This window comes from Bos mutus, chromosome 4 (genome assembly GCF_027580195.1).
Source record: "Bos mutus isolate GX-2022 chromosome 4, NWIPB_WYAK_1.1, whole genome shotgun sequence".
NCBI classification, from domain to species: Eukaryota; Metazoa; Chordata; class Mammalia; order Artiodactyla; family Bovidae; genus Bos; species Bos mutus.
Genome location: NC_091620.1, coordinates 33,332,618 through 33,360,087, shown reverse-complemented (window position 1 = coordinate 33,360,087; position 27,470 = coordinate 33,332,618). Strand labels below are relative to the sequence as shown.

The 27,470-nt window shown below is 40.2% G+C and overlaps 1 protein-coding gene across 1 annotated transcript in view; it reads left to right on the top strand.

The window, feature by feature from the left end:
- The window catches only part of CPED1 (cadherin like and PC-esterase domain containing 1), a 326,305-nt gene that overhangs the window by 280,714 nt on the left and 18,121 nt on the right, over positions 1-27,470 (top strand). Inside the window, 4 exon segments of the mRNA XM_070369325.1 lie at positions 4,330-4,466; positions 22,476-22,696; positions 22,956-23,057; positions 23,493-23,580. Of these exon segments, the coding sequence (XP_070225426.1) occupies positions 4,330-4,466; positions 22,476-22,696; positions 22,956-23,057; positions 23,493-23,580 (548 nt within the window).

The following is a 27,470-nucleotide window of genomic DNA, read 5'->3' as shown; positions in this document are numbered from 1 at the left end:
AATACATGAACCCACTGAGCAAATTCAGCTTTTAAAAATAAAAATACATGTATTATGACAACCTGTTTGTGGCTTTTCTGTCAGTGCTACCAGAGAGATTGCTGAGCCATATTGCATTTTCGACTGATGATTTTGTGCTGCTCTAACCTAACATGATGAATAGATCAGCACTTTGGAGACTCTGAGACTTCAATTCTGGTCCAGCCCTGTCGTTGACATGATCCTACTTCCATTATTTAACATCTTAGGTCTCAGTTATCTTCACTTTAAAAGAAAAGGATGGAAAAGAGGTGATCCCAGGCCCCTTCCAACTGCATCCACAACCCACAAAATCTCTAAAAAAAAAAAAAAAGACTTTTTCAGAAGGAGATTTTCTTGAGGAATTCTTCAACGAGGGATAAACTGAAGGCCATGTCTAATTCAAATTGTATTAGGAGCCAAACAAATATGTGAAGGAAGTGGATTATTGATTACAAATTCTGTATATCAGGGCAAAATCAGAATTAGAATATTCTGAATGAAAACCACAGAAGAATTATAAAGAGAATTGGATGGAGAAACAAACACTTTTGAAAACAGTCTTCATTTTGCCATCCACAACCCAACACCACTCCCAAATGTTTGGTGCTGTAGCTTTTAGTATTAATACTATTCTCTACATCTGCAAACTTTGGAAACCCCTTTCACTAAGCAGACCTTCTTTTTCTCCCCAGTATACACAATCTGTCATGGACAACAGTCACTTCCTCAGTCTCACTACAGTCAGGTCTGTCTCTCCACTTAAAATCACCCATTGTACCTCTCTGAATCTTATCTATTCACAAATACCTCCTCACATCTTATCTGCTCCCATGGAACGTGCCAGACAACTCTGACTCCCATGCTGTCTTTATTCTAAACTGCCATGGTTTGCTTAGGGTGAAGTGGGGTGAGGGCAGGAAATATATTCATCAACATCTAGTGTAAAGGCGCTGTGGCAGATGCTACACATATTTTTCGTATAGAGAAGTAAGTGTAATCATGAAAAGATTAAGTAATTTTTCCAAGATAAACAATGGTCCTCAACCTTGACTGCATATTGGAATCACCTAAAAAGCTTTTAAAAATACACTGATGCCTGAGTTCCACATCCAGTGGTTCTGATGTAATCTGTCTAGGGCACAGGCTGGGCGTGAGGATTTTTAAAACTTTTCCAGCTGACTTTTAAAAAAATTTTGTTTATTTATTTTTGGCTGTGTTGGGTCTTCTTTGCTGCACGGGCTCTTCTCTAGTTGCGGTCAGCGGGGACTACTCTCTACTTTTTGATATGTTGGCCTCCCATTGTGGTGGCCTCTCTTGTTGCAGGGCACAGGCTCTAGGGCTGCCGGGCTTCTAGTGGTTGCAGCTCGTGGGCTCTGAGCACAGGCTTAGTAGTTGTGGCACATGGGCTTAGTTGTGCCACGTCAAGTGGGATCTTCCCGGACCAGGGATTGAACCTGTGTCTCCTGAATTGGCAGGCTGATTCTTTACCACTGAGCCACCAGGGAAGTCCTCAGATGCTTTAATGTACTGCACTGAGGTCTACAGAGCTCCATGGAGGCAGAGCTCAGGTGTGTCTGTCTCCAAAGCCCAAGATCTTTGAGTTCCACTCGTTTTACTCAATTATGAATTACCTATTCTTAAGCTTTTGACATGTATAAATGGCAATTTTATACATGTAATTTAACCCTTCACCTGATTATGATTTTTGAAGTTTCACATTATAGTTAAGAGCATGGACTCTGGGACAGTCTTCAGCTCCAATCCTGTATATTTTAAATTAATATACAGCCACCTCCTAGCTAAAAGATCTTGGACAAGTTACTTAACCTTTCTGAGCCTCAGTTAATACTGCAATGGGGATAATAATAGGGTGGTTCTGACACTAAATAAATTAATGTATTTAAGTGCTCAGAATATCCAACATCTGAGAGGTGCTATAAAAATGTTGACTATTTCTTTTTTAGTGATATTTAATAACTATTTCTTTTTAGATAACTATTTCATTATCTTATTTTACCAACAAGAATGCCTAATACCTAAGAGGGTAGATACATCAATAATGTATTGAATTAAAATCCTACTAGCTAGACAGTGATATGTATATAGAGAAATTCAGGTCATTCACCAGACCTGAAATTTTGGAGATGTTACTTAATGGGTGGACTTTGAATGAGGCAGTTTTCTGGAATTCTCATTAAGTTTAAAAATCAAAGCAAAGAAAAAAATTTATGGTGAGAGGAATAAATAAGTCCACATTGCTTTTGGATGTCCTGTATTTCAACTTCCTGCTCCTGTTGACACAATTTGCCCCAAAGCAGTTCTGCTGTATGTTTCCTTCTCTTCCTTGGAAGGCATGCTGTTCTCATCTCCTTTCCCTTCTATTTTCTTCTGTCTCTCCCAGTTTCTCTTTCTTAATATACACATGCTTTTTCCCTTTCTGGGATCCACCAGTAAGAGCCATAAACTAGATCTGTTTCTGTATTTTATTATTTGTAACTATTTCCACCCACACAAAAACTCACATACACAATTCTGACATTCCTGAGTTATGAAATGCAAAGTGTATTTTACCATCCCCTGAAAATAGAAATTCTTCCCTCTAAAATTAATGTCACAGGCTTCCCTGGTGGCTGAACAGTAAAGAATCCGCCTGCAGTGCTGGAGATGTGGGTTTCAGTCCCTGGGTCAGGAAAATACCCTGGAGGAGGGCATGGCAACCCACTCCAGTATTCTTGCTGAGAAAATGCCATGGACAGAGGAGCCTGGCGGGCTATGGTCCATGAGGTTGCAAAGAGTTGGACACGACTGAAGTGACCAGTATGCACGCAAAATTAACGTCACACCAGATACTTTTGTTAGCAGAACCACAAATCAAAGCCAGAAGGGATAAACTTGTTTAAAACTTTCCTTTGTAACTCAAAAAGTAGCCGGGAATATTTAGCTCCTCCATATTTTGAAGAGAAACGTGAAGCGGTAACATCAGCGAGATCTTTGGGGTACAGCGGGTGTTTGCTGGAGACGTCAAGATATTCGCCACAGAAAATACAAATAACTGCTCTGTATTTAACATGCTGATTGAGTCTCCATTTCTGAAAAGATGAATAGGAGAAAACAAAAATTGAAATCCAGGGGCTTCCCTGGTGGCTCAGTGGCTCCTTCAATGCAGGAGACACAGGTTCGATCCCTGGTCTGGGAAGATCCTACACGCTGCGGGGCAACTAAGCCCGAGCGCGACAACTATTGAGTCTGTGCCGCTAGAGCCCAAGAGCTGAAACGACAGAAGTCTGTTTGTCCTAAAGCCCTCACTCCACAACAAGAGAAGCTACCACAATGAGAGACCCAGGCTCCACGACTAGAGAAAAGCCAACAAAACAAGGAAGCCCCAACACAGCCAAAAATAAAGAAAATTGTTTTTAAAAATCCAAATTATGTCTTGATATTTTTCTAATAAATTATTAAATAATTAATGTGACTACTCACCCTAAAAGCTGCAACATTTGAATACATGTTACTTTATCCATAAAATAAGAAAGATCTTACATGCAGCTTTTTAAGGATATTCATTTATCTTATAAGCATTGACCAAAGCTTGTGCCTTACTCTGTGCCTGAACTTAGCTAGTAACAAAGGTGAGTAGGATACATAATTGTGCTGGGTCCTTTAACTATATAATCGCATTAAATCCTCATACCAATCATGTGAGAAGAATAGTACACTCCACTTCTAACAGATGAAAAAATTAAGGCAACAGAGCTAGAAAGAAGTGAAGAGATTCACAGCAAAAAGGCCATATATCAAATTAAGACTATTCTTCAAAACAGCAAATTATCAGAATATTAAAATAACTGTCTTATTATGTATTGAAGCTCTTGATAGCAGAGAATATGACTATTGTTGGATTGGTAACTAAGCATGTGTTAGGCTAGGAAATATGTGTGGCCAACTACGTCAGTGTCAGTGACTCCCTATAGACTTCAGTCCTATGAAAGACCTCATGTACCGTTTGAAAATAAATAATAATTGAGTAGTACCCAAACACTTTAATTTTTTTATAAGCATGTGTTTTCACAGAACAGAATTCGCACTTGACTTCAACATGAACTGTGTTATTTCAGAACATGACTACCTGATGTGATTCTGTTTGGTTGGCAGGAAGCCATGCACTGTTCCCCTGGGTTTATATGAGTGTGGTCTCCTCACTGTGATTTCTGCAATGGTGTGCCATCCATCACTGAATTCTAGACTTTCGTGCAAACTGTAACTTCACCCATAGAAACTGAGCCAAAGAAGTTTTGCTGTCTATTTCAGGCCAGTGGATCGTGCCTTGCCTTAGCTGTTCAGACAACAGGACCTGTGACTGGAGAGAAATCACTTGGCAGCCTCACCACTGCCAATACGGTGTCGTGACTAAGCCTCAACTCCAGCAGTGCCTGGGAGGAAGGAAGGTAGGTTCTGGATTCTTCAGGGGAGACTTTTCATTTAGGCCGCCTGCAGAACTGAAAACCACACCATTGTTAACTCCTAGACCCATGCCTGCTCCTTCACTCTGCACAGGAGGACTAACTGGATGCAGTTTGACTTTTTGAATGGGTGCCTTATCATAGAAGAGCCTTAACCATTTTTGCTCAAAATGCTCAATTGTTTCATTGTTTCCAAAGAAGTCTACTTGACAGATTGAGGCTATTAAAATCGTGTTCTGTGCTGACCCAGTTCCATGCTGGTTTTCTCAGCACACATGGGTAAGAGCTGGCCACATCAACTGACAGTTGGTGGTTCCGAGCAGCTGGCCTTGTCAGCGGCAGCTCTCACAGGCACTGCAGCTGAAATGGCCATCTGTGGCTCACACAGGCAGTGGAATGCTTCTGCATGTAAGACTTCTGCTCCAGCTTACCCCGTGCATGACACTGTTTTTACACGCTAACCTTCCTGATCTTCTCTCACATTCCCCGGGCAGGTCTCGCGTGGACCTCGCTAGACTGCTTTTCCTTTAGGGCGGCTTCTAAGCTGGTTTCTTGGACATGTGGTGTCTCCTTGCTAGGAGTGCTCTGACTAGGTAGATTCCAGCAGAGTTCTCGAACCTGCAAACTGGGCGAATAGACTGAGATGCTTGGGTAATGTGAAGTAAGTAATCCTTTTCCAGATTTTTAAGTAGTTTTTAATTAGATGGACATGTCCTTGCAAACTATGTGTAAGCTCTCAAACACAGGCAAGACTGATTTTAAAAACCAACTTTTTAAAGATGCTCTATGAATCATAAAGAAAAAGAAAGTGTTACTCAGTTGTGTCTGACATAGTAAAACTGCATGGACTGTAGCCCACCAGGCTCTTGTGTCCATGGAATTCTCCAGACAAGAATTCGATACATAATGATCACTTAATAAATATTTGTTAAGTAAATGAATACATTAAAATCTTATTTATTCCTAATCAGAAATCTGTGCAGCAGCTTTCTACTTAAGAATATTGAAGTTCAGAGAGATTAATTCATCTATGATCATACATGTATGTGAGCTGCCACAATTCAGGCAGTTTTCACCACCAATCTGGACAATCCAAACTTCATATCCTAGGAATGTAGGACTGGAAGCAATGAAAGTACTTGTTGATTTAAGAAGTCAGACTTCTCAACCCTTTCAGAATATCATTCTGATGTCAGAATTTATAGTGTTCACAAAGATTCCAAGTGAAAATGTTTATAGTGTTCACAAAGATTCCAAGTGAAAATGTTAGTCATTCAGTCGTGTCTCACTCTGTGACTCCATGGACCATAGCCCACCAAATTGCTCTGTCCATGGACTTTTCCAGGCAAGAATACTTAAGTGGGTTGCCATTTTCTTCTCCACGAGGTCTTCCCAACCCAGGGATTGAATCTGGGTCTCTTGCATTGCAGGCAGATTCTTTACTGTCTGAGCCATCAGGGGTTCCCAGAAGTCAAGCTTCTTCATACCTTTTCAGAATATCATTCTGACCTCAGAATTTAGAGTTTTCAAGAAGATTCCAGGATGTCACTATATATTAACCTGAAAGTAGATGTTAAAACTCATCACTAAAGTCTATGGCTTTGGACAGGACACTGTTGCTCAGGCTTATTTTCTTCATCTGTCAAAAAAAAAAAAAAAAAAAAAAGGTGTGAATCTTTATGATCTAATCCCATGCTGCAGATTAATCAACTTTGTAAAAAGTGAAATACCTTCCTACCTGTCAGTCTTAAAATACCCTAGCCTGAGTGTCTTGAATAGATTTTTATTTCTCACTTTTCTGGAGGCTGAGAAGTTCAGGATCAGGGCCTTCTGGACTTTTGTTGGCTACCTTGCTCAGATGATAAAGAATCAGTTTGCAATGTAGGAGACTCAGGTTCCATCCCTGAATCAGGGGTCAGGAAGATCCCCTGGAGAAGGAAATGGCAAACCACTCCAGGATTCTTGCCTGGAGAATTCCATGGACAGAGGAGCCTGGTGAGCTACAGTCCATAGAGTTACAAAAGAGTTGGACACTACTGAGCAACTAACACTGTAACATATTAAGTAGAGAGAGCCAGAGACAGAGAAACAAAGACAGAGCTCTACTGTTTTCTTCTTCTTATAAAGACACAAATCCCACCATGAAACCTGCACGCTCATGGCCCCATCTAAAGCTGAAGGGGGCTTCCCCAGTGGGCCAGTGGTAAAGAATCTGCCTGCCAGTGCAGGACACCCAGAAGACATGAGTTCGATCCCTGGTCGGGAAGATCCCCTGGAAGAGCAAATGGCAACCCACTCCAGTATCTTGCCTGGAAAAGTCCCACGAATAGAGGAGCCTGGCAGGCTACAGTCCAAAGGGTTGCAGAGAGTCGGAACTGATTTAGCAACTAGACAATAACAGACCTGATTACCTCCTAAGGCTCCGCCTCCTACTACTGTCTCCTGTTGAGGGTGGGATGGCGTTAGGGTTTCAACAACTGAATTTCGGGAGGACACAAGCATGAAGACCACAATGCTGTCTTTGATCATTTCAAGGCAAATTATTAGCAACTCTACAAAGTAATGATAGGAAAAAGGGAAGATCTTCTTCTTACCTGTTAGAGAGACATGGCGTTACGAAGACTGAAAATAAAGGCATGTGTTCAGATCAGGGGATCCCCACACAGACCAGCCAGGGCTTGTCTTAGTGACTCTTTGGGTCGAGAAGTGTCCTTCAGACATGCAAGCTTAGAAACTCAAATTTACCAGCACACTGACCGTGGTCCATGGTCCTTGTAAATTAGTATCCTGGTCTGTTTTGTTTACCAGGATGCTAATTTACTATATACACAATAGGGAAGAATTGTACATTTTTATCAGAAGAGCACAACCAGAATTAGCAAAATCATCCCGCAAGCAGTATGGAGAATGCCTGTGGGGAAGAGAAAATGGGTGTGGATGCCAGGGAGGCAGAGGCTGCTTAATGGAAAAATTCCATCATCGACACTGAGAAGGCAAAGAAAGTAAAGAATATGTATAGCATAATTCCATCAATGCAAAACCTAATGCCTCCACGCTTACATACACAGAAAATTTCTGGAAGCAACAAGCCTTAAGAGTGATTACGTAAGTGCAGGGGAGTGGCGAAGGAGTGGGATGGTGACAGGATTGGCCATATGTACTGCCAGGCTGGGGGTGAAACGGAAAAATGGGACCCTGTGGTCAATAATTATTACGAATTTTGAGAAAGTAAAAGCAGAGCCAGAAAGCAAGTACAGGACCCTTATACACACAGACCCTGTGTGAATGCCCAGGTCATATGGCCACAAAGCCAGTTCACGTAATAAATTATGGTTGTGTGTGTGTGTATGTGTGCCATGGAATCTTCCAGCCAAGATTATTTGATTGCGTTGCCCCTTCCTTCTCCGGGGGATCTTCCTGACCCAGGGATTGAACCCTCGTCTCTTGCGTCCCTTGCATGGGCAGGCAGATTCTTTACCAATGCACCACCTGTGTAAAGATACCTTTTTACATACAGGTTTTCTCCACTATCCACAAGTAGAGCTCTCCAATGAAGTCTTTGGTAAATCGAAATAGAGGAAGCCAAAGAGTACTCCCCATTTTCTGAAAGTTCAATTTATAGTATTTTGCTTTCCTGAAACTCCTATGTTAGTACCTGTTTTTGCTCACCAAAAAAAGAAACCTAAAGAGGATTTTTGCTTTTAGGGAAAAAGCCTTTCCTAACGTAGGTCTTTCATGAAAAGAAGTGGCATAAATTGAACTTTTGGAAAGCAGGGGATACATGTGTGTATTACCTTTATTTTTACAATGGGTGAGCACCTTTTTAAATCCCAAAATCTGTATTTTTAAAAAGCTGTATACATCAGAACTTAGGCAGAGGTAGTGGAGATGAAAAGCAGGGGAAAACAGAAAGACATTTTGTATTCCGAATCACAGGATTTGGTAATGTGCAGACAGGTTTATGTACTCATAAACCACACAGCACAGAGATGGTCGTGTCAACATTCACAATTACGAGTATGAAATAGCACTTATTTGCAGAAAGTTCCACTTATGATTAGGGGTTGGTAACAGAATATTGTCCCTGCACATCTATTTCTTATTCTTTCAGAGTAAAATGTAAATATACCTGTGATCTTGAAACTCTTTCTTTTCATTACTGAGACAGTTTCTTATCCTACCTAGAACTTTTTATAGTTACCATTCTATTTCAAAGACATATGTGAATTGGCCAAAAATTTTGTTCGGATTTTACCATAGGCTGTTCCATAAGATGTTATAGAAAAACCTAAGTGAACCTTTTGGCCAGTCCAGTACATGTTAAAGCATATCGTTACAAAAATAGAAAAAGAAGTAACACAAACATTTTTTATAAATGCTCAGCTTTTTGGGGAGGATCGGTAGGGGACACTTTTTGCCATGTCAAGTGTTCAAGAAAAGAAACATATTATTTGAGTGATATTATACAGAAATTTACTTTCAAATGCCTAAGTACAGCAGAGAGCAGTAAGCGCCTCTGACTGGCTCTCAGGAATGAAGTGACTTTTTTAATTCATTGAAGACATCGAAGTAACTCTGCTGCCCCAGGTCAGAAACGTTGCAATCTCAGTTCTCCCTGACATGTTATCACAGAGTGGAATCCAGCTGATCACTTAACACAGTTAAGCCCAGATCACTTTTTCTAACTTTTGGGCTGTCACCTTGTCTATTCATTCACCTAGCTTTTGTTGAGCTATGAATCTATTCTAGGTGTGCACAGCAGGATTCTCCAGGTGCCAGATATCTAGGAGGAGAAGACAAATGAGAGAGGAGTGAGACAAATGAGAAGACAAGTGATCTTTACAGTATAGCACAATCACTGCAGAGGTTGGGAAAAGCCCAGAGGCTGATGCCTGACGTGGCTGGGAGAGTCTTGGAGAGTTGCTGAAAGAGAAAGTGCCCGGGCAGAGTGGTGTTGGTAGTTATAAGCAATCTACCAATCACATGACTTTGAAAGAGTTTAATTGAACTAGAAAAAAAAAAGATCTTCATTTTTCTCAAAAGAACCTGCAATGAGGGTAATATCACTCGAGCTTAGTGCTTCCTTTGATTTTTCTCTTACTGCAGGGAATAGAGAATGGAGGGAACAGACAATGGGCATGAACCAAGCAGGTGAAGGGTACATGGAGATGATTCTGAGTTACTCATGTTCAGTTTGCTCCAATTTATGCATCTTGGATTGTGTAAAAGTGGAGACATACCTAGACATGCAATTTCTAATGCTGCAGTGCCCTTCCTCATTTGAAGGCTTTCGATTAATATGGAAAATTCAATTTCAATTAATATGGAAAATTTTACAGTGAGAATCCAACATGTCACTGTTCCCATGTATAGTAGTACAAATACGTTGTGCTACAAAAAACAAAACTTTATTTTAAATTTCAATCAAGGTGACCTTTAAGGAAATACATTAAACTGAGTTATCTTTTTCCAAAGAACCAAATTTAAAGGAGATAGAATTTGGGCCCATGAGACTTACTGGAAAGTTAGACCTTCAAATAGTGTTCCAATTTCTTTAAAATCTCGAAGTACTCATTTTTCTCAGTTGAATTTCCTTATGTTGTTATTATGACCTTTTACATCGTTTTACTACTGCTTTACATTGATGAGTGGAAAGCTATATTTGGAAATGGAGGCCCACCTGTGGAGAAGGAAGAAAACACGAATCAATTGGGGTTTAAGAGGTGGTTCAAGTTTCCTGTAACTTTGACTGGGAATGTCACTGCACTCCATGTGTAAGAGGGGCCAAACTTTTTATACTTCAGTCATTAGCCTTTACTTCTATGAATGGGAGGCTGGTCTCTGAGACAAAGATGACACAGGGCTTCTCAGAGCATTTGTATCAGTTTCTATGGCATACTTGTTCGTGTCTGGAGGGCAGGTAAATATAAGACCCCTTTTAAACTCTAAATTTATCCAAATATGAATTACTTAATTTGTAGGCTTTTGTAAATATGCATAGGTTTTATGATGTACCATCGTGCTGAGTCAAAGCAAAATTTCCATTGAAAAAGTATAGGCTATGTGTTAAATTGTACTCTGACGAATATCTCTAAATACATACACGCCTCTTTCTTACTCAGTAAATTTTGAATGGAACATTTATAAAAATTTATCAGAGCATAGTTTTGTAATCACAGTGCAAAAAATACATAAGAAACAGTTTAGAAGGAGGATAATGAAATTTATAACTGAAAAAACTTAGGAGTCTGACCAAACTGAATAAAATGAGCTTTATAAAAATTTATCAGAGCGTAGTTTTGTAATCACAATGCAAAATACATAAGAAATAGTTTAGAAGGAGGATAGTGAAATTTATAACTGAAAAAACTTAGGAATCTGACCAAACTGAATAAAATAAGCTTGTATTTTGTTTGTCAGTTGAAAACATAGTTCAGCTGACAAACTCAATACCTGACAGAAGGGTACAATTCAGAAAGGAAAATATAAAAAGGCAATATTTACTGAAAGCATTTAAGCTCAGCTGTTAAAACAGGAAATGTAACTTGCATTTTTAAAGCAATGTTTGCAAGTTAAGTACTGTCTTGGACTTAAAGTTGTTCACATATTTGAAGTACGCCCAACTTATAATAGTATGTTCTGGTTAATATGTGAATTCCATTATGGTTACACAATTCATTGTTGCTTGTCAGTTTCAATAAAAAGAGGTGAATAGAAGGAAAGGAGTGTACCTGACTCTTACCAGGAAAGGATGGCATACACATAAAGCCCACAATACACAGGAAAGGGCTTTCCTCTGTATATAGAAGAATAGAAGTCACCTTTGTTTCAAGCAGCTAGACAATCCATGTCTAGGTGATATTGCTGTTTGTTTTCATTTTTGCCAAATTTCATGTGTTTTAGAGTGACTTGTCTCTATGTAAATTTTCATCTGTTCTTGACCCCAAAGAGCACTTTGGTTGGTCATCTATAGCTAGTTTGATCAAAATGCATCATTGAAAAACATTCATTGCAATCATATTACATTTCATAGAGAAATGCTTTGTTGAGCTTGATTTTCATCCTGCCCTAAATATCATTAGCCATCTGATTGGTCTCCCCTTCATATTAGAGCTGACTCACCCTCCACTACCTCACTTGGCAGTTATCTTATGAGAGTGGTGGTGCTCAATCATGAGGCTCATGGGAGTTACCGTGGAGCTTTCTAAATGTATAGGCTATGCTTGGCCCTGGATTAGATGTAATGAATAAGACTACGCCTCACTTCACTTTCATTTCCGTTATTTACCATGATGAGAGCTCCTCAGTAAGTAGGTGTTGTCAGGATTAATGGACAAGGAGCTCCTATATAATTTCCCCTCTTGGAAGGTTCCAGTGGGTTCCTATTAACTGGCTGAGATCTGTGCTGGCATCTACACGCACTTTGTTGGCTCTGAAGAAATATCCCCATTTATGTGAATATTGTAGAACCTATGCAAGAGGAAAGGAAGATGGAAAATTATTTTAAATCAAGGATTTATCTCCCTATCTATTGATTCTACATATACCCACTTCTTTGCCAGCTCCAACAGATCAGAAAAATCTGAGACCCAACAAGCTACCTATTGAGTTATCACAGTGAGCCCCCATTGCCCCTCTTCATTTCTTTATAACTCGCTTTGCTAACTATTCCTTGTTACTATTGGTGAGTGTGGAGAAAGGAGGTAATGGAGTAAAATATTTACATATTTGGGTGTCATCATCATTAGTTTCCTTTACCCATGATGAAACAAAATGGGATGAAAATTGTTTTATTTTATATTTTAATCAAAAATTCTGAAAGTGTTTATTGCATTTTCACTGATAAATGATTGTTCTTGTTTGTATTTGTCCCAGAGAACCAATTTCTCTAAGAGTAGACGTCCTTCTATGCATCGTATGGATGATAAGTTTAGCCTTTCATATACTTCATGTTGTCGCTTAGTCACTTAGTTGTGTCTGTTTTGTGACCCCATGGACTGTAGCCCTCCAGGCTCCTCTGTCCATGGAATTTCCCAGGTGAAAATACTGGAGTAGGTTGCCATTTCCTCCTCCAGGGGATCTTCCTGACCCAGGGATTGAAACCGGGTCTCCTGCATTGCAGGCAGATCCTTTACTGACTGAGCTACAAAGGAAGCCCTCCATATACTTCATACTTTTGCTAAATCACAGGTGGAAAATCTGAATTTAGTGGTTTTTCTTTTTTCCCACACTTAGCATGTGAGAGAATATGGTAAAGACTAGCTAGGCATTCATCATACTCATTTCTTTCGCTTCCTGGCACAAAGCATGACTACATTTCTCAGTCTTCCTTGCAGTCAGGTGTGTGACCATATGGTTGGGTTTTAACCAATGGTATGTGGGCAGCAGTGACAGGCCCATCCCTCAGGGTGGGCCCGTAGGAAACCTGGCAGCTCTTTACTCCTCCCCCGGCTGGATGTCAACACCCAGTGAGTTCTCAGAAACTGTAGCTGAGGAAGGCCAGGTCTACTCATCCTGGGACCCTGAGGGACCTCCCTGCCCCCACACATACCCCTGCCTCGAACCACCTGGACCATTTTCCTGAAGAAGTAAACGTCGATAGTGTTTAGGCCACTATACATTGCAAGGCTCTATTTGTTAATAGCACTTAGCCTATGTCACCTAATGCAGAGAGTATGTCATGTTGAGAAATTAGAAAAGAAAATAAAGATAATTAAACCATTGCATGGTTTTTAAGAAGACTTTTAAATCAAGTGCAAGCTTTAATAAAGCCTAAGAACGAGGTGTGCTTCTAAGTCTTATAGTCCATGGCGGTATGAAAACTAGTAGGAAAAACACCAGACCTTATACTTTTTAGTGACACCCTGCATGTCAAGTTTGGGGAATAGAAACAGATGCAAAACTCTGCTAAACACATCTTTGTTTCCTGATGACGAGCTGAGATCCAGCCTCTCATGCCACAGTGAGACACAGATGTTTCTGCTCCTCTCCAGAGCCCACACTGATGGAGGTAGACTCCCTGCATTGCACCCCAGGACCAGAAGAGAGACGCTGCTTAGGAAAATGCCATTCAATCTTTGGAATAAAGCTGCCACTGGAATCCAAAATATTATTAACGTTATTCTTGTGATGGGTTTTATTGAGCCAATGCATAATCTTTCCCTCTTAGTCCATTGTTCTATAGAAGTAAAGTTAGTTAAGCTGATTATTTTTGCATGAGTTTTCAAAATGCTTTTAAACACAAGGATTTAATCTAATTGCTGCCGCTATTGCTGACTGATTTTTTTAATTCACATAAAAAGCCAATATATGTTCACTTAGAATATGCATATTTTTAGTAAAAAGAATAAATTGTCATTCACTTCAAAATAACCAGGGTCTTTTCTCATTATTAGTGTATAGGAATGCAAGGGATTTCTGTGTGTTGATTTTATATCCTGCAACTTTACTATAGTCATTGATTATTTCTAGTAATTTTCTGGTGGAATCTTTAGGGTTTTCTATGTAGAGGATCATGTCATCTGCAAATAGTGAGAGTTTTACTTCTTCTTTTCCAATTTGGATTCCTTTTATTTCTTTTTCTGCTCTGATTGCTGTGGCCAAAACTTCCAAAACTATGTTGAATAGTAATGGTGAAAGTGGGCACCCTTGTCTTGTTCCTGACTTTAGAGGAAATGCTTTCAATTTTTCACCATTGAGGATAATGTTTGCAGTGGGTTTGTCATATATAGCTTTTATTATGTTGAGGTATGTTCCTTCTATTCCTGCTTTCTGGAGAGTTTTTATCATAAATGGATGTTGAATTTTGTCAAAGGCTTTCTCTGCATCTATTGAGATAATCATATGGTTTTTGTTTTTCAATTTGTTAATGTGGTGTATTACATTGATTGATTTGCGGATATTGAAGAATCCTTGCATCCCTGGGATAAAGCCCACTTGATCATGGTGTATGATCTTTTTAATGTGTTGTTGGATTCTGATTGCTAGAATTTTGTTAAGGATTTTTGCATCTATGTTCATCAGTGATATTGGCCTGTAGTTTTCTTTTTTGTGGCATCTTTGTCAGGTTTTGGTATTAGGGTGATGGTGGCCTCATAGAATGAGTTTGGAAGTTTACCTTCCTCTGCAATTTTCTGGAAGAGTTTGAGCAGGATAGGTGTTAGCTCTTCTCTAAATTTTTGGTAGAATTCAGCTGTGAAACCATCTGGACCGGGGCTTTTGTTTGCTGGAAGATTTTTGATTACAGTTTCAATTTCCATGCTTGTGATGGGTCTGTTAAGATTTTCTATTTCTTCCTGGTTCAGTTTTGGAAAGTTGTACTTTTCTAAGAATTTGTCCATTTCTTCCACGTTGTCCATTTTATTGGCATATAATTGTTGATAGTAGTCTCTTATGATCCTTTGTATTTCTGTGTTGTCTGTTGTGATCTCTCCATTTTCGTTTCTAATTTTGTTGATTTGATTTTTCTCCTTTGTTTCTTGATGAGTCTGGCTAATGGTTTGTCAATTTTATTTATCCTTTCAAAGAACCAGCTTTTGGTTTTGTTGATTTTTGCTATGGTCTCTTTTGTTTCTTTTGCATTTATTTCTGCTCTAATTTTTAAGATTTCTTTCCTTCTACTAACCCTGGGGTTCTTCATTTCTTCCTTTTCTAGTTGCTTTAGGTGTAGAGTTAGGTTATTTATTTGACTTTTTCTTGTTTCTTGAGGTGTGCCTGTATTGCTATGAACTTTCCCCTTAGGACTGCTTTTACCCTGTCCCACAGGTTTTGGTTTTTGTGTTTTCATTTTCATTCGTTTCTATGCAAATTTTGATTTCTTTTTGATTTCTTCTGTGATTTGTTGGTTATTCAGCAGTGTGTTGTTCAGCCTCCATATGTTGGAATTTTTAATAGTTTTTCTCCTGTAATTGAGATCTAATCTTACTGCATTGTGGTCAGAAAAAATGCTTGGAATGATTTCTATTTTTTGAACTTACCAGGTTGTTTTTTATGGCCCAGGATGTGACCTATCCTGGAGAAGTTTCCATGTGCACTTGAAAAAGGTGAAATTCATTGTTTTGGGATGAAATGTCCTATAGATATCAATTAGGTCTAACTGGTCTATTGTATTGTTTAAAGTTTGTGTTTCCTTGTTAATTTTCTGTTTAGTTGATCTATCCATAGGTGTAAGTGGGGTATTAAAGTCTCCCACTATTATTGTGTTATTGTTAATTTCTCCTTTCATACTTGTTAGCATTTGTCTTACGTACTGTGGTGCTCCCGTGTTGGGTGCATATATATTTATAATTGTTATATCTTCTTCTTGGATTGATCCTTTTTCTATGCATTCATATGCTTTACTTTTCCAAAAATTCAATAATATGTATATTCTGATTATAATCAGATTTTTATAAAAGTAAATTAAAATGTTCCACATCAGAATATACCCTTATTTCAGTATCATTGTTAAAAGAGTAAGCAAGTTAAAGTATATGATTATACCTTAATATAATCAACCTGATAGATATATGTTATGTTGCTTCCAACTTATTTTGCTTTTAAAATATGTTTTCATGGGCATTCTCAAGTATTTCTTAGAAGTAGAAAACTGCCAATTTATATACAGAACATCAAAGTCTCCAATCTTCCGTTAAAAAATAAAGACTAATTTTTACTCTAGGCACTATTCTGGACACTTGAAATTCAACAGTTAAAACAAAGAAAGAAAAAACTTTCCCGTGGTGCTTAATATCATTGGAGCTTAAAAAAAAATTGATAGGGGGAAAAAACAGTTATTTTAATATTTTATTGCTAACTGATTATTTTTATAATTGCGTATTGGTTAATTATACTTTTTCTTCTTTGATTGCATCTGCCAGCCAACACCTGTGCCTACTAGTATAAGGTAGTAATTTTCACAGGAAAGAAGAATTTTTTACAAATTGTGTGGCTAGTTATACGTATATGTTATAGTAATTTAGACCCTTTACAATGGAAGTTGAAAACAAATAACCTGCTCATTTCCTTTTAAAAATTCACCAAGTGGAATGATCTAAATAAAGACCAAATACAAATCATGTGGCTGAAAAGAACCACGCTTATCCCTGGTATTATTTTCTAGTTGTGTGTATTTTAAAAGCTGATATTTTGAAGTTAGAAATCTTTTAGTTAAGAATACCAATTAACCTCTTCCAAAAATGGCTTCCTCTACAGAACCAGCAATCATAAATTCACAAGTGCATTTACATCTTAGTTATAATTTATCATTTCTATCTTTCATGAATAGGAAGGCATTGGGATAGAGTAATTCTCTAGAACATAGTCTTCTATATCAGAGCTGTGTCTACTAGATTCAAAAAATGCTATCTCGCTGTTTGCAGTTTAGGAGAATTTGTTTTGCAGATGGTGGTGGTATTTTGCAGATGCCCTTCCTTCTTCCCGGAGCTTGTTAGTTACTGATGAGCAGTGGATACATGAGGGACCTTTCAGAGGCTGTCAGTCTGCTTGATTCAGAACGTGCTTCACCAGCAACCTACAAGCCCTGTTGAGAGTCTGTAACAGGGTTAGTAGGACAAGAGAGAGGATGCTGTGATTTAGACACTTCCTATCTTCACTGACTTTTTCTTTGAAGTACCTAATGAATTTAAAGTGCCTAGGGACTTCCTGGGCAGTCCCATGCTTAAGACTCTGTACTTCCACTACAGGAAGCACAGGTTCGATCCCTAGTCGGGGAACTAAGATCTCACATGTCAACTGATCCCAGAGTACATATTACAGAAAACCAACAATTAACAGCCAGTAACACAAAACAATACAGAAATGCAGCCACTTAGAAACTAAAGCTCCCTCTCCTAAATCTTGGATCAATGAGAAATCAAAGATAGTTACAGAATGCTTATAAGAAAAAAATCGTACAAACTATTTCCTATTAAAACAAAGCAAATTGATGGCATTAAATTGGCATCATATAAAAATAAAATAAAGTGCCTAGCAGTGCACCGACTCAAAGGACATGAGTTTGAGCCAATTCTGGGAGATAGTGAAGGATGGGGAAGCCTGGCATGCTGCAGTCCATGGGGTTGCAAAGAGTTGGACTCAGCAACTGAACAGCAACCAAGCGGTGCACTGCAGGGCACTCAAGAAGCATTCCAAAACACTTCTTGCCTTTCCTCTGCCTTCATGCTGGCCCTTACTTGCTGTGCGCTGGGTGCCAGAAATAAGTATTTAAAAGCTCATTAAAGTCTTTTATGGTGTTGCCATTATTTTCCCCAATTTACACATAAGGAAATGAACCCACAAAGAGGTCACATACTTTGTCTAAGATCATCTGGTTAATAAATAACAGTACCTAAGAATTCTGAAAAGCAGATTCTTTGCCTCTGTCATGCATTGGTGGTCTGCATCTTCCTACAACCCCACAGAAAAGACTGGACATTTAGAAAATATGTTTTCTCTTAGGAATAGGCAGCTACTTGGATTTTCTTCAGCTTCTGTAGCCCACAACACAGACACGCAGCGATCTTACTGGCTGCCCAGAGATAATGCTAGGAGGCACTGCATCTTGATACTGAAATGGAAAGAATCTGTAAGAAAAATCTGTAGTGGAAATTTAGCTCGCCTCGATTGCCAAGGTCCCTTACTGGTATTAAGAGCTGAATTGTGTTTCTACCCAACCAGATTCATATTTTGAAGTCCTAGCTCTCAGTACTTCAGAATGTGACTGTATTTGGAGACAGGGCCTCCAAAAGGGTAATTAAGGAAAAATGGGGGCTTGCCTGGTGGCTCAATGTTAAAGAATCTGCCTGCAATGCAAATACCTGGTTTGATCCCTGGGTTAGGAAGATCCCCTGGAGGAAGAAATGACAACCCACTCCAGTATTCTTGCCTGGAGAATCCAATGGACCGAGGAGCCTCTGGGGCTATAGTCCATGGAGTCACAAAGAGTCAAACATGACTGAGAGACTGAACACGCATGCACAAGGAAAAAATAAGGTCATTATGCTAGGCCCTAATCCAATATGACTAGTATCCTTATAAGCAGAGGAGATTAGGACATAGACATACACACAAGACCGTATGTGGACACAGAGAAGATGACCATCTACAAGTCAAGCAGAGATGTTCTCAGAAGAAACCTACCATGCAAATACTTTGATCTTGGACTACTGGGCAAGAATCATGAGAAAATAAATGTCGGTTATTTAAGCTACCCAGTCTGTGTTGCTTTGTTATGACAGCCTTAGCAAACTATTAACAACACAAATAAAGCTGGGTCTTTACTAGTCTCTGAAATGAAGAGCTGTTCTGATTATTCAGAGTTCCTTTTTAAAACCAGAATTCTGGACCGGAAAAACAAACAAATAGTTATAGGTCAAATCCAGTAAGGAGAATTTCAAGTGATTTCACAGAGTATTTTTCTTATACTGGGATGTTGACACTCCAGATGGAACTTGACCTAGAGGATCAGTGACTGGGGCCTTGACATCTTAGGTCACTTTGTTGAGCTTGGCGATGCTTATTGTAATAGTGATTGGAAGGGAATTTCTGAAAGAGAATGCCTTCTGGATTTCTTCACACTGCTACTTGAATATACCACGAAAGAATAAACCTTTGCAGAGTCTCACTAAATTCATTATGGATGGATGAATGCAGTAGTGCCTGACAAGTGATGGTAGTGGCCACTTTAAAATTAGAAGAAAATATGCGCATGGCTATTGCAAAGGGGGGCTTCCCAGGTGGCGCTGGTGGTAAAGAACCTGCCTGTCAATTCAGGAGACATAAAAGATGTGGGTTCAATCCTTGGGTCAGGAAGATCCTCTAGAGGGGGGCATGGCAACCCACTCTAGTATTCTTGCCTGAAGAATCCCATGGACAGAGGAGCCTGGCGGGCTATGGTCCACAGGGTCACAAAGAGTTGGACATGACTGAAGCAGCTTAGCATGCAGCACACAATGCAAAGGGAAATCTCAACAGAAAGAGTAAAGAACTGAAGAAGGCATTAAACCTTATCCAGAGACATTAAAAGGAATTGTCTCTAACAAAAGTCCCTTTGACTTTCAGGTCAATAAATATTTTTTAAATGCATGCATAATACTATGGGGGAAATCAGAATTTAGAAATTAACCTTGACTCTGACCTTAAATACTTATTGATATGATATAAGAAAAAAGATAGAGTCACAAATAGCTGTAATTTCATGTAGTCTTTGATAAAATCAGTAATGGAACTGAAAATTATAATGAAGTCACAGAGGACAGAAAGGTCATTCTGACTGGGGCATTGGACAAGACCCTCTAGGAGAGACGTCCGTGTTAAGTTTGGAGGTTGTATAGCATTTACACAGACTATTTTGCAGAGGGCAGGGCTTTCTAGGCAGATGGATTAGCACAAGGAAAAACAGATGTTGTTGATTGCAAATCATGTTCAGTGAAAAAGTAGAAATCTGACCTGCTTACTTGAAGGAAAGTGTTGAGAGGATGGGGCCATTGACCCTGCCCTTGGAGATCAAGGACTTGGATTTGAGTCCTGTGTTCCCCATTTACTAGATTTATAACCTCAATCTCCCTGAGCCTCAAATACCTCATCTGTGAAACGAGATAATGACTCACATCTCATGATTATGGAGATTAAAATGAGTACTCAGTGTGAAATCTCCACCAAGCAAAAGCTGATATGCAATAAAAATTCAGTAAATGTTAACTGAACCTCAGAGTTAAAACCTGACTCTGCAGAACATGGAGAGCTGATAAGATTTTTGAGCATGAAAGGGAGAGGAGACATTTGGAAATTTATCACAGTATTACTGTGTGGAGAATGAATTAGAGGGCAGCCATGGTGCAAGAGGGCTTTCCTGGTGGTTCAGATGGTCAAGAATCTGCCGGCACTGCAGGAGACCTGGGTTTGATCCCTGGGTCAGGAGGATTCCCTGGAGAAGGAAACAGCAACCCACTCCAGTATTCTTGCCTGGACAATTCCATGGACAGAGGAGCCTGGCAGGCTACAGTCCAAGGCATGGCAGAGTGTTACATGACTGGGCGGCTCACATACATGATACAAGAAGATCTATTAAGCAAGTGTTAGCAACACCACACCTTTGAGGCCATGGGAGCCTCAAGCAAGACTGTGCTTATGGAATTTACAGGAGGTGATACATGAGAGGCTTCCATGGCAAATGGCCCTGGGACATGCACCCTGGAACATAGACTGCTTTTCAGAAAATCAAATTCTAGTTCTGTGGCTTGTTTCTCAAGTAGTAGCGTGACTTCTATTGAGCTAGCTAAGATCTACAAAATAAAGAGACTGGAACATCTCTAAGTACACTTACAACACTAGAATCAGTTCAGTTCAGTCACTCAGTCATGTCCGACTCTTTGCGACCCCATGAATTGCAGCACGCCAGGCCTCCCTGTCCATCACCAACTCCTGGAGTTCACTCAAACTCACGTCCATCAAGTCGGTGATGCCATCCAGCCATCTCATCCTCCGTCGTCCCCCTCTCCTCCTGCCCTCAATCCCTCCCATCATCAGAGTCTTTTCCAATGAGTCAACTCTTCGCATGAGGTGGCCAAAGTACTGGAGTTTCAGCTTTAGCATCATTCCTTCCAAAGAAATTCCAGGGCTGATCTCCTTCAGAATGGACTGGTTGAATCTCCTTGCAGTCCAAGGGACTCTCAAGAGTCTTCTCCAACACCACAGTTCAAAAGCATCAATTCTTCGGTGCTCAGCTTTCTTCACAGTCCAACTCTGACATCCATACATGACCACTGGAAAAACCATAGCCTTGACTAGACGGATCTTTGTTGGCAAAGTAATGTCTCTGCTTTTGAATATGCTCTCTAGGTTGGTCATAACTTTCCTTCCAAGGAGTAAGCGTCTTTTAATTTCATGGCTGCAGTCACCATCTGCAGTGATTTTGGAGCCCAAAAAAATAAAGTCTGACACTGTTTCCACTGTTTCCCCATCTATTTGCCATGAAGTGATGGAACAAGATGCCATGATCTTCGTTTTCTGAATGTTGAGCTTTAAACCAAGTTTTTCACTCTCCTCTTTCACTTTCATCAAGAGGCTTTTTAGTTCCTCTTCACTTTCTGCCATAAGGGTGATGTCATCTGCATATCTGACGTTGTTGATATTTCTCCCAGCAGTCTTGATTCCAGCTTGTGCTTCTTCCAGCCCAGCGTTTCTCATGATGTAGTCTGCATAGAAGTTAAATAAGCAGGGTGACAATAAACAGCCTTGACGTACTCCTTTTCCTATTTGGAACCAGTCTGTTGTTCCATGTCCAGCTCTAACTGTTGCTTCCTGACATGCATATAGGTTTCTCAAGAGGCAGGTCAGGTGGTCTGGTATTCCCATCTCTTGAAGAATGTTCCACAGTTTATTGTGATCCACACAGTCAAAGGCTTTGGCATAGTCAGTAAAGCAGAAATAGATGTTTTTCTGGAACTCTCTTGCTTTTTCCATGATCCAGCAGATGTTGGCAATTTGATCTCTGGTTTCTCTGCCTTTTCTAAAACCAGCTTGAACATCTGGAAGTTCACAGTTCACATATTGCTGAAGCCTGGCTTGGAGAATTTTGAGCATTACTTTACTAGCGTGTGAGATGAGTGCAATTATGTGGTAGTTTGAGCATTCTTTGGCATTTCCTTTCTTTGGGATTGGAATGAAAACTGACCTTTTCCACTAGAATACCTTATGACTATTTAAATCAATAACACGTTAAGCTGATTAGATGAGAAAGTGAAGTGTTAAGAGGGATAGAAAAATTAAAGATAGCACAAAGAAAGCAAAGAGCTTTAAACGTGAGTTAGTGGGTCAGTAGATGATGTCATTACTAGGAATATGGAAAAGGAAAATGAACAGGTTTGGGAGAGAAGAATTAATGTCATTTCTTACAGTTTAAAGGGCTGTCTTTCAATTGGATGTATGTCTCTGTTTTCATCAGGTTACTTATTTTATAGTCTTCTATGTCTTGTACACATCAGATTTGAAAGCAAAATTTTTTTTAACTTGTAGATTCTTTTCATTGGAGACTCAACCAACAGAGGGATAATGTACTATCTGATTGAAAGATTAAATGAAACCCTGGAGGAATGGCAGAAAGTGCATGGCACTAAATTCTACCACAATGTCAATGGAGGGAAGACCTTGATCAGTTATTCCTACTATCCCCGGTTTTGGATGAGCCCTTCATTGAGACCAACATTTGAAAAAGCCCTTGAACATCTCTTGCAAAGGTACAATGGAACAGTTTTGAATGAAACCATACCACAATGTAGTGATATTTTACTAGCAGTCATGATTGTTTGCTGTGTATTAGATGTGCTGAAAAGTTTAAATACCAAGTATTAATAATATGGCTGAAAACGAGGTAGAAATGATAAGGAGGTCTTGTGATTAGGATGCCAGCTAGGGTTCAATGAAATGTGAGGCGGTGCTGTTAAAATGTTTACCATGTGTTTCAAAGCAACACATGTTTTTCTTTCTGGATTTCAGATCAGGTCCCCTGGAGAATACCAGCCAGACTGTATTGGTTGTTGGTGGTGTTCAGTGGCTTAATTCCAATCACCTGCAAATTATTCACAAGGTTTTAAAAAGGTAAATTCCTGCAACAATAATTATCATTTGTTGTCTAAGTAAAAAAAAAAAAAAAATTTACTCTTGATGTGAGTGAATTTTATCAAGATTTTATATAAAGGACAACTTGTAATTTAGAATCCAGCAGTTCAAGTCCAGTTTAAAATGTTTCAAAAATACTTTTGTATCCAATCACAACATGGCTCTTTAGCATCCAAATCTCCATTTGCTACAGATCAAAACATGCCCACTGACACATAAAACTATCCACACACACACACACACACACACACACACACACAAAAGCACTAATGTACAGCAAATCTATAAAATGAGAGTTTAGTCCTATATGGCAATGATCACATTCTAAAGGAATTCCTCTCCACTTGCTTGTGTAAATACAGACATCTAGAAATGTCATCAGAGTTTATGACTTGAGATCTGCTTATTTCACAGGGAAGACTTACTCAATATCCTTGTGATCATCAAAACGTTGGGAATTGGATTTCATTTGCCAGTGGATGGAGTGCACTTCTTAACACAGGTAAATCCATATTTTCCAGGCTGTGTGAATTTCATGGTTCCTGTAAGGATCCTTGCTGGTGTCTGAAAAAGAACCCAAAAGGCACTGTATAATATTCAACAACCTTCATAAAATTCAAAGCAGATGGTACACTTAAGGAGTATGATTTCAAATCAGTTATAATGATTCCTAGAAATAAGGGGACAGTTCAGTTCAGTCACTCAGTCGTGTCTGACTCTTTGCAATCCCATGGACTGCAGCATGCCAGGCCTCCCTATCCATCACCAACTCCTTGGAGCCTACTCAAACTCATGTCCGTCACATCAGTGATACCATCCAACCATCTCATCCTCTTTCGTCCCCTTCTCCTCCTGCCCTCAATCTTTCCCAGCATCAGGGTCTTTTCAAATGAGTTGGTTCTTCACTTCAGGTGGCCAAAGTATTGGAGTTTCAGCTTCAGCATCAGTCCTTCCAAAGAACACCCAGGACTGATCTCCTTTAGGATGGACTGGTTGGATCTCCTTGCAGTCCAAGGGACTCTCAAGAGTCTTCTCCAACACCACAGTTCAAAAGCATCAATTCTTCGGCACTCAGCTTTCTTCGTAGTCCAACTCTTACATCCATACATGACTTACTGGAAAAACCATGGCTTTGACTAGATGGACCTTTGTTGGCAAAGTAATGTCTCTGCTTTTTAATATGCTGTCTAGGTTGGTCATAACTTTTCTTCCAAGGAGCAAATGTCTTTTAATTTCATGGCTGCAGTCACCATCTGCAGTGATTTTGGATCCCCGCAAAATAAAGTCTCTCACTGTTTCCATTGTTTCCCATAAGGGAAACATAAGGGGACACCAGCCCATAAATAATGCTTTGAATTCATAAAGAAGAAAGTGGGACCAGAGTTTGAAAAAATAAAAACCTGAGGGTTAGATGAGAGGGCTTATGTTGTAAGTATCCTCTTACCTCATTCACGTTTCAAACACTGTAAAGGCTCCTGCTAAAATCATATACGAAATTGTCAGTATCAATGAGTAATTTGGAAAAGAGTGGCTTTGGGGAAGAGGATTTCTGACTGATTGCTTTCAGAATTTGTCTTTGAAGTAGTATCATTCATTTTGCCTCAGGTTGGATGTTTATAAATGAAAGGAGTCGAGGCCTCTGATCAGTTCTCATAGAAGACAGTAAATCGGTAGTCTCAACACTAAATACAAGTCTCATAAAAGAAAGACACCATCTGTAGGTAAGACAAACAGCTGCTCTTGCTCAGCAAGGAGAGCTCACAGGCATCCCGGATTGTGTGCAGTTGCTCAGGGGGAGCTCAGGAAGCACTGGGAACTGGGGAGACAGGAAGCTGTCCATTGAATGTGTCAACCAAGTGAGATTTATTTTTGTGTCAATTATGAGTGCTCCTAGCTTTCTCCAGCACACATCATAGGATCCCCCTCTCCTTTCTTGAAACGTTACTTTCCTGGCCACCAGATCTGTGGTGCAAAAGCATGAGAAACAGTAGAAAGTGGCCAAAGTAAAACCACCAAATTCAGCTTCTTGAAGTCAGGCAGGGTTAAGGTCATGTAAAGTGAGTTGAGACATTTGGCATCTGGGGTAGCTGAAGGGATTCGGGGATTAGAAGAGGGGTCTTTTGATCATTTCTTCTATGGGTTATGAATTGAATCTCCTTTAATGTTATTTGAGGTCTGCAGGTCATGTTTGCAGCTCCTTCTTGAGGACTTTGGTAGCTCCATTTTGCTTCCTTGATTGCGGCCTCTCAACGGGAACTGGAGGAACTGTGATGCCTCCAGGTAGATTTAGAATGAACTCATCTCAGCAAACAGACCTTTGGCACTTACCATGTGCCAGATACCATGAACCGTTGTGCCTGCCATCAGGGCTTCAGTGGTGCTCATCAGTTTTGCAGGCTTGGTGAAGATGAAAGGAAGGAAGAAGAGGAAGGGAAATGATCAAACAAAAGAGGAAGTTATGGTAGTAAGTGGAGGCGGAAAAGAAACCTGAACTCGTCATCCGACCTTGGCATTCATCATCCTCATCGTGGCCATTCAAGATGTGGCTTCCACCTTCCTAGGTAGACTTAGTCCTTGCATCCAGTGTATATGCATCCATGTGTACTCACATGTACACACACACACATGTGCACACACACACGCACTCACTCCACCACTGTTTTGGCTCCTCAAGCACGCCTTGCTCTCAGTCACCCCCAGATCTTTAAAGCTGCCGTTCCCTCTTCTTGGAGCCCACTCTCCACCGCCTTCTCACCTGGGAAACTTTCGGTCACTCTTCCAGCGTTAGTTTAAGTGCAGGTTCCTCTGAGAAAACCTAATTGACGACTTCTGAACTGAGAAGACCCTGGACTCAATTGGCTCTTCCTGCCATGAGCTCCTGTAACTGTCTGGTGCCCTTGTCTGTGTCCCTCAACAGATCCCTGGCTTGGTTGTCTGTCTCCCCTTCTGGTCTAATCTCAGTGGGAGCAAGGTCGGGGTAGGGGAGGGAGGTCTGCATTGCTCATTCTGGTCCCCAAATGCAAACCACAAATCTCAGCACACAGGAGACTTTCAGAAAGCCTCTCTTCCTTCTGGGCAGAGCCTCAATCAAGGCTCAGCCCCCTTTTCTAAATTTGGACCATCTCAGAAGGGCCTTCTTCCCAGCTCTAGAACTTCTGGTGGGATCAGCAGAAGCCTGTGTTGCAACAATATTGCAGCTCAACTTCTCTCTCTGCCCAGTTTGTCTTCCCTCACTCTCTTGGAGGTGTTGATCCCAAGGACGGGGGGACCTCCTGCTGGCCCCCTGCCTGCCGGTTTCTGGCTCAGAGTCTCTTTCTCAGAGAACTGACCTTTCTCTAGAAACCACTTATTGCAAAGTTTCTTCTTTTTATTACTGGGCACCTTAAAGCTGAGAGGGCACTTGTAACCAGACAAGAAAAAACTTTATAAACATTATTGAGCACCTTGAGCAGTATTTTTCAGGTGACGACACAGACTGTTTCCCATCTGTTCCTTTTCCTCCAGATTTCTCCTTTATGATCCTTCTCTATTCACTACCTTCATTTGGTGAGAAACACTCTTCTTTGTATGTCACCAAAATAGGTGTGCAAGCACAGAAAAGACAGAAAATTAGACACCTTTGTACTGCTTTTTTTATCTTGCAGTTGGATTAACAAATGCAAATAATTATTTGCTTTTTTACCTTGAAAATAAAAAAAAAATTTTTTTGATCTTTAGAAAAGGGAGGAGGAATACAATTCCCTCCCCGTGGCAGTGTGGGTTCTCAAAGAGACAGACACCAGGACAGGATCAACCAGATAAGAGGATTTATTGGAAAGAATGTCTGAGAAGAATAAAAGGGAGGGGCAGGAGTAGGTGGGAAGAGTTTCAGACCACACCACCCAATGCATATCACTCGGTCTTACACCAAATATATCTTGAGTGTCCACTATGTACTGGGAACCATGTTTGGCTGTAATGTGTCTGATACGAAGGGAGGGGAAGAAGGGTGGATTAGGTATCAAGAGTCTCAGACTACAGGTAGGTCTGAGAAAGCCTTGGTCAAGCCAATGAGGAATCCTGGAGCCATTATACTTAATGAAGTAGTCCCTCTTCTCAACAGTGGACCTAAACTAGAACCTCTGCTGATCTCCATCAATGCCTTGAGCACGGTTGGGGAGGGAGGGAGGAATATGACTTACAGAAGCAACAGATGGAGACACTACTCACTTCTGGGGCTCCCAGAAGCCCACTCCCCCTGTTTCCCTACTCCCACCCAACAGCAAACCTCACTCAGCTCAGGAAGCCCTCTTGAAATCTGCCATGCCCCTGCAGAGCTATTCCCTTTTCTCTCCCAAGCCAGAGTCTGATTTGTGTGCAGGAGCTCAGGTGCTTTGTGACCCTTTGGACTCT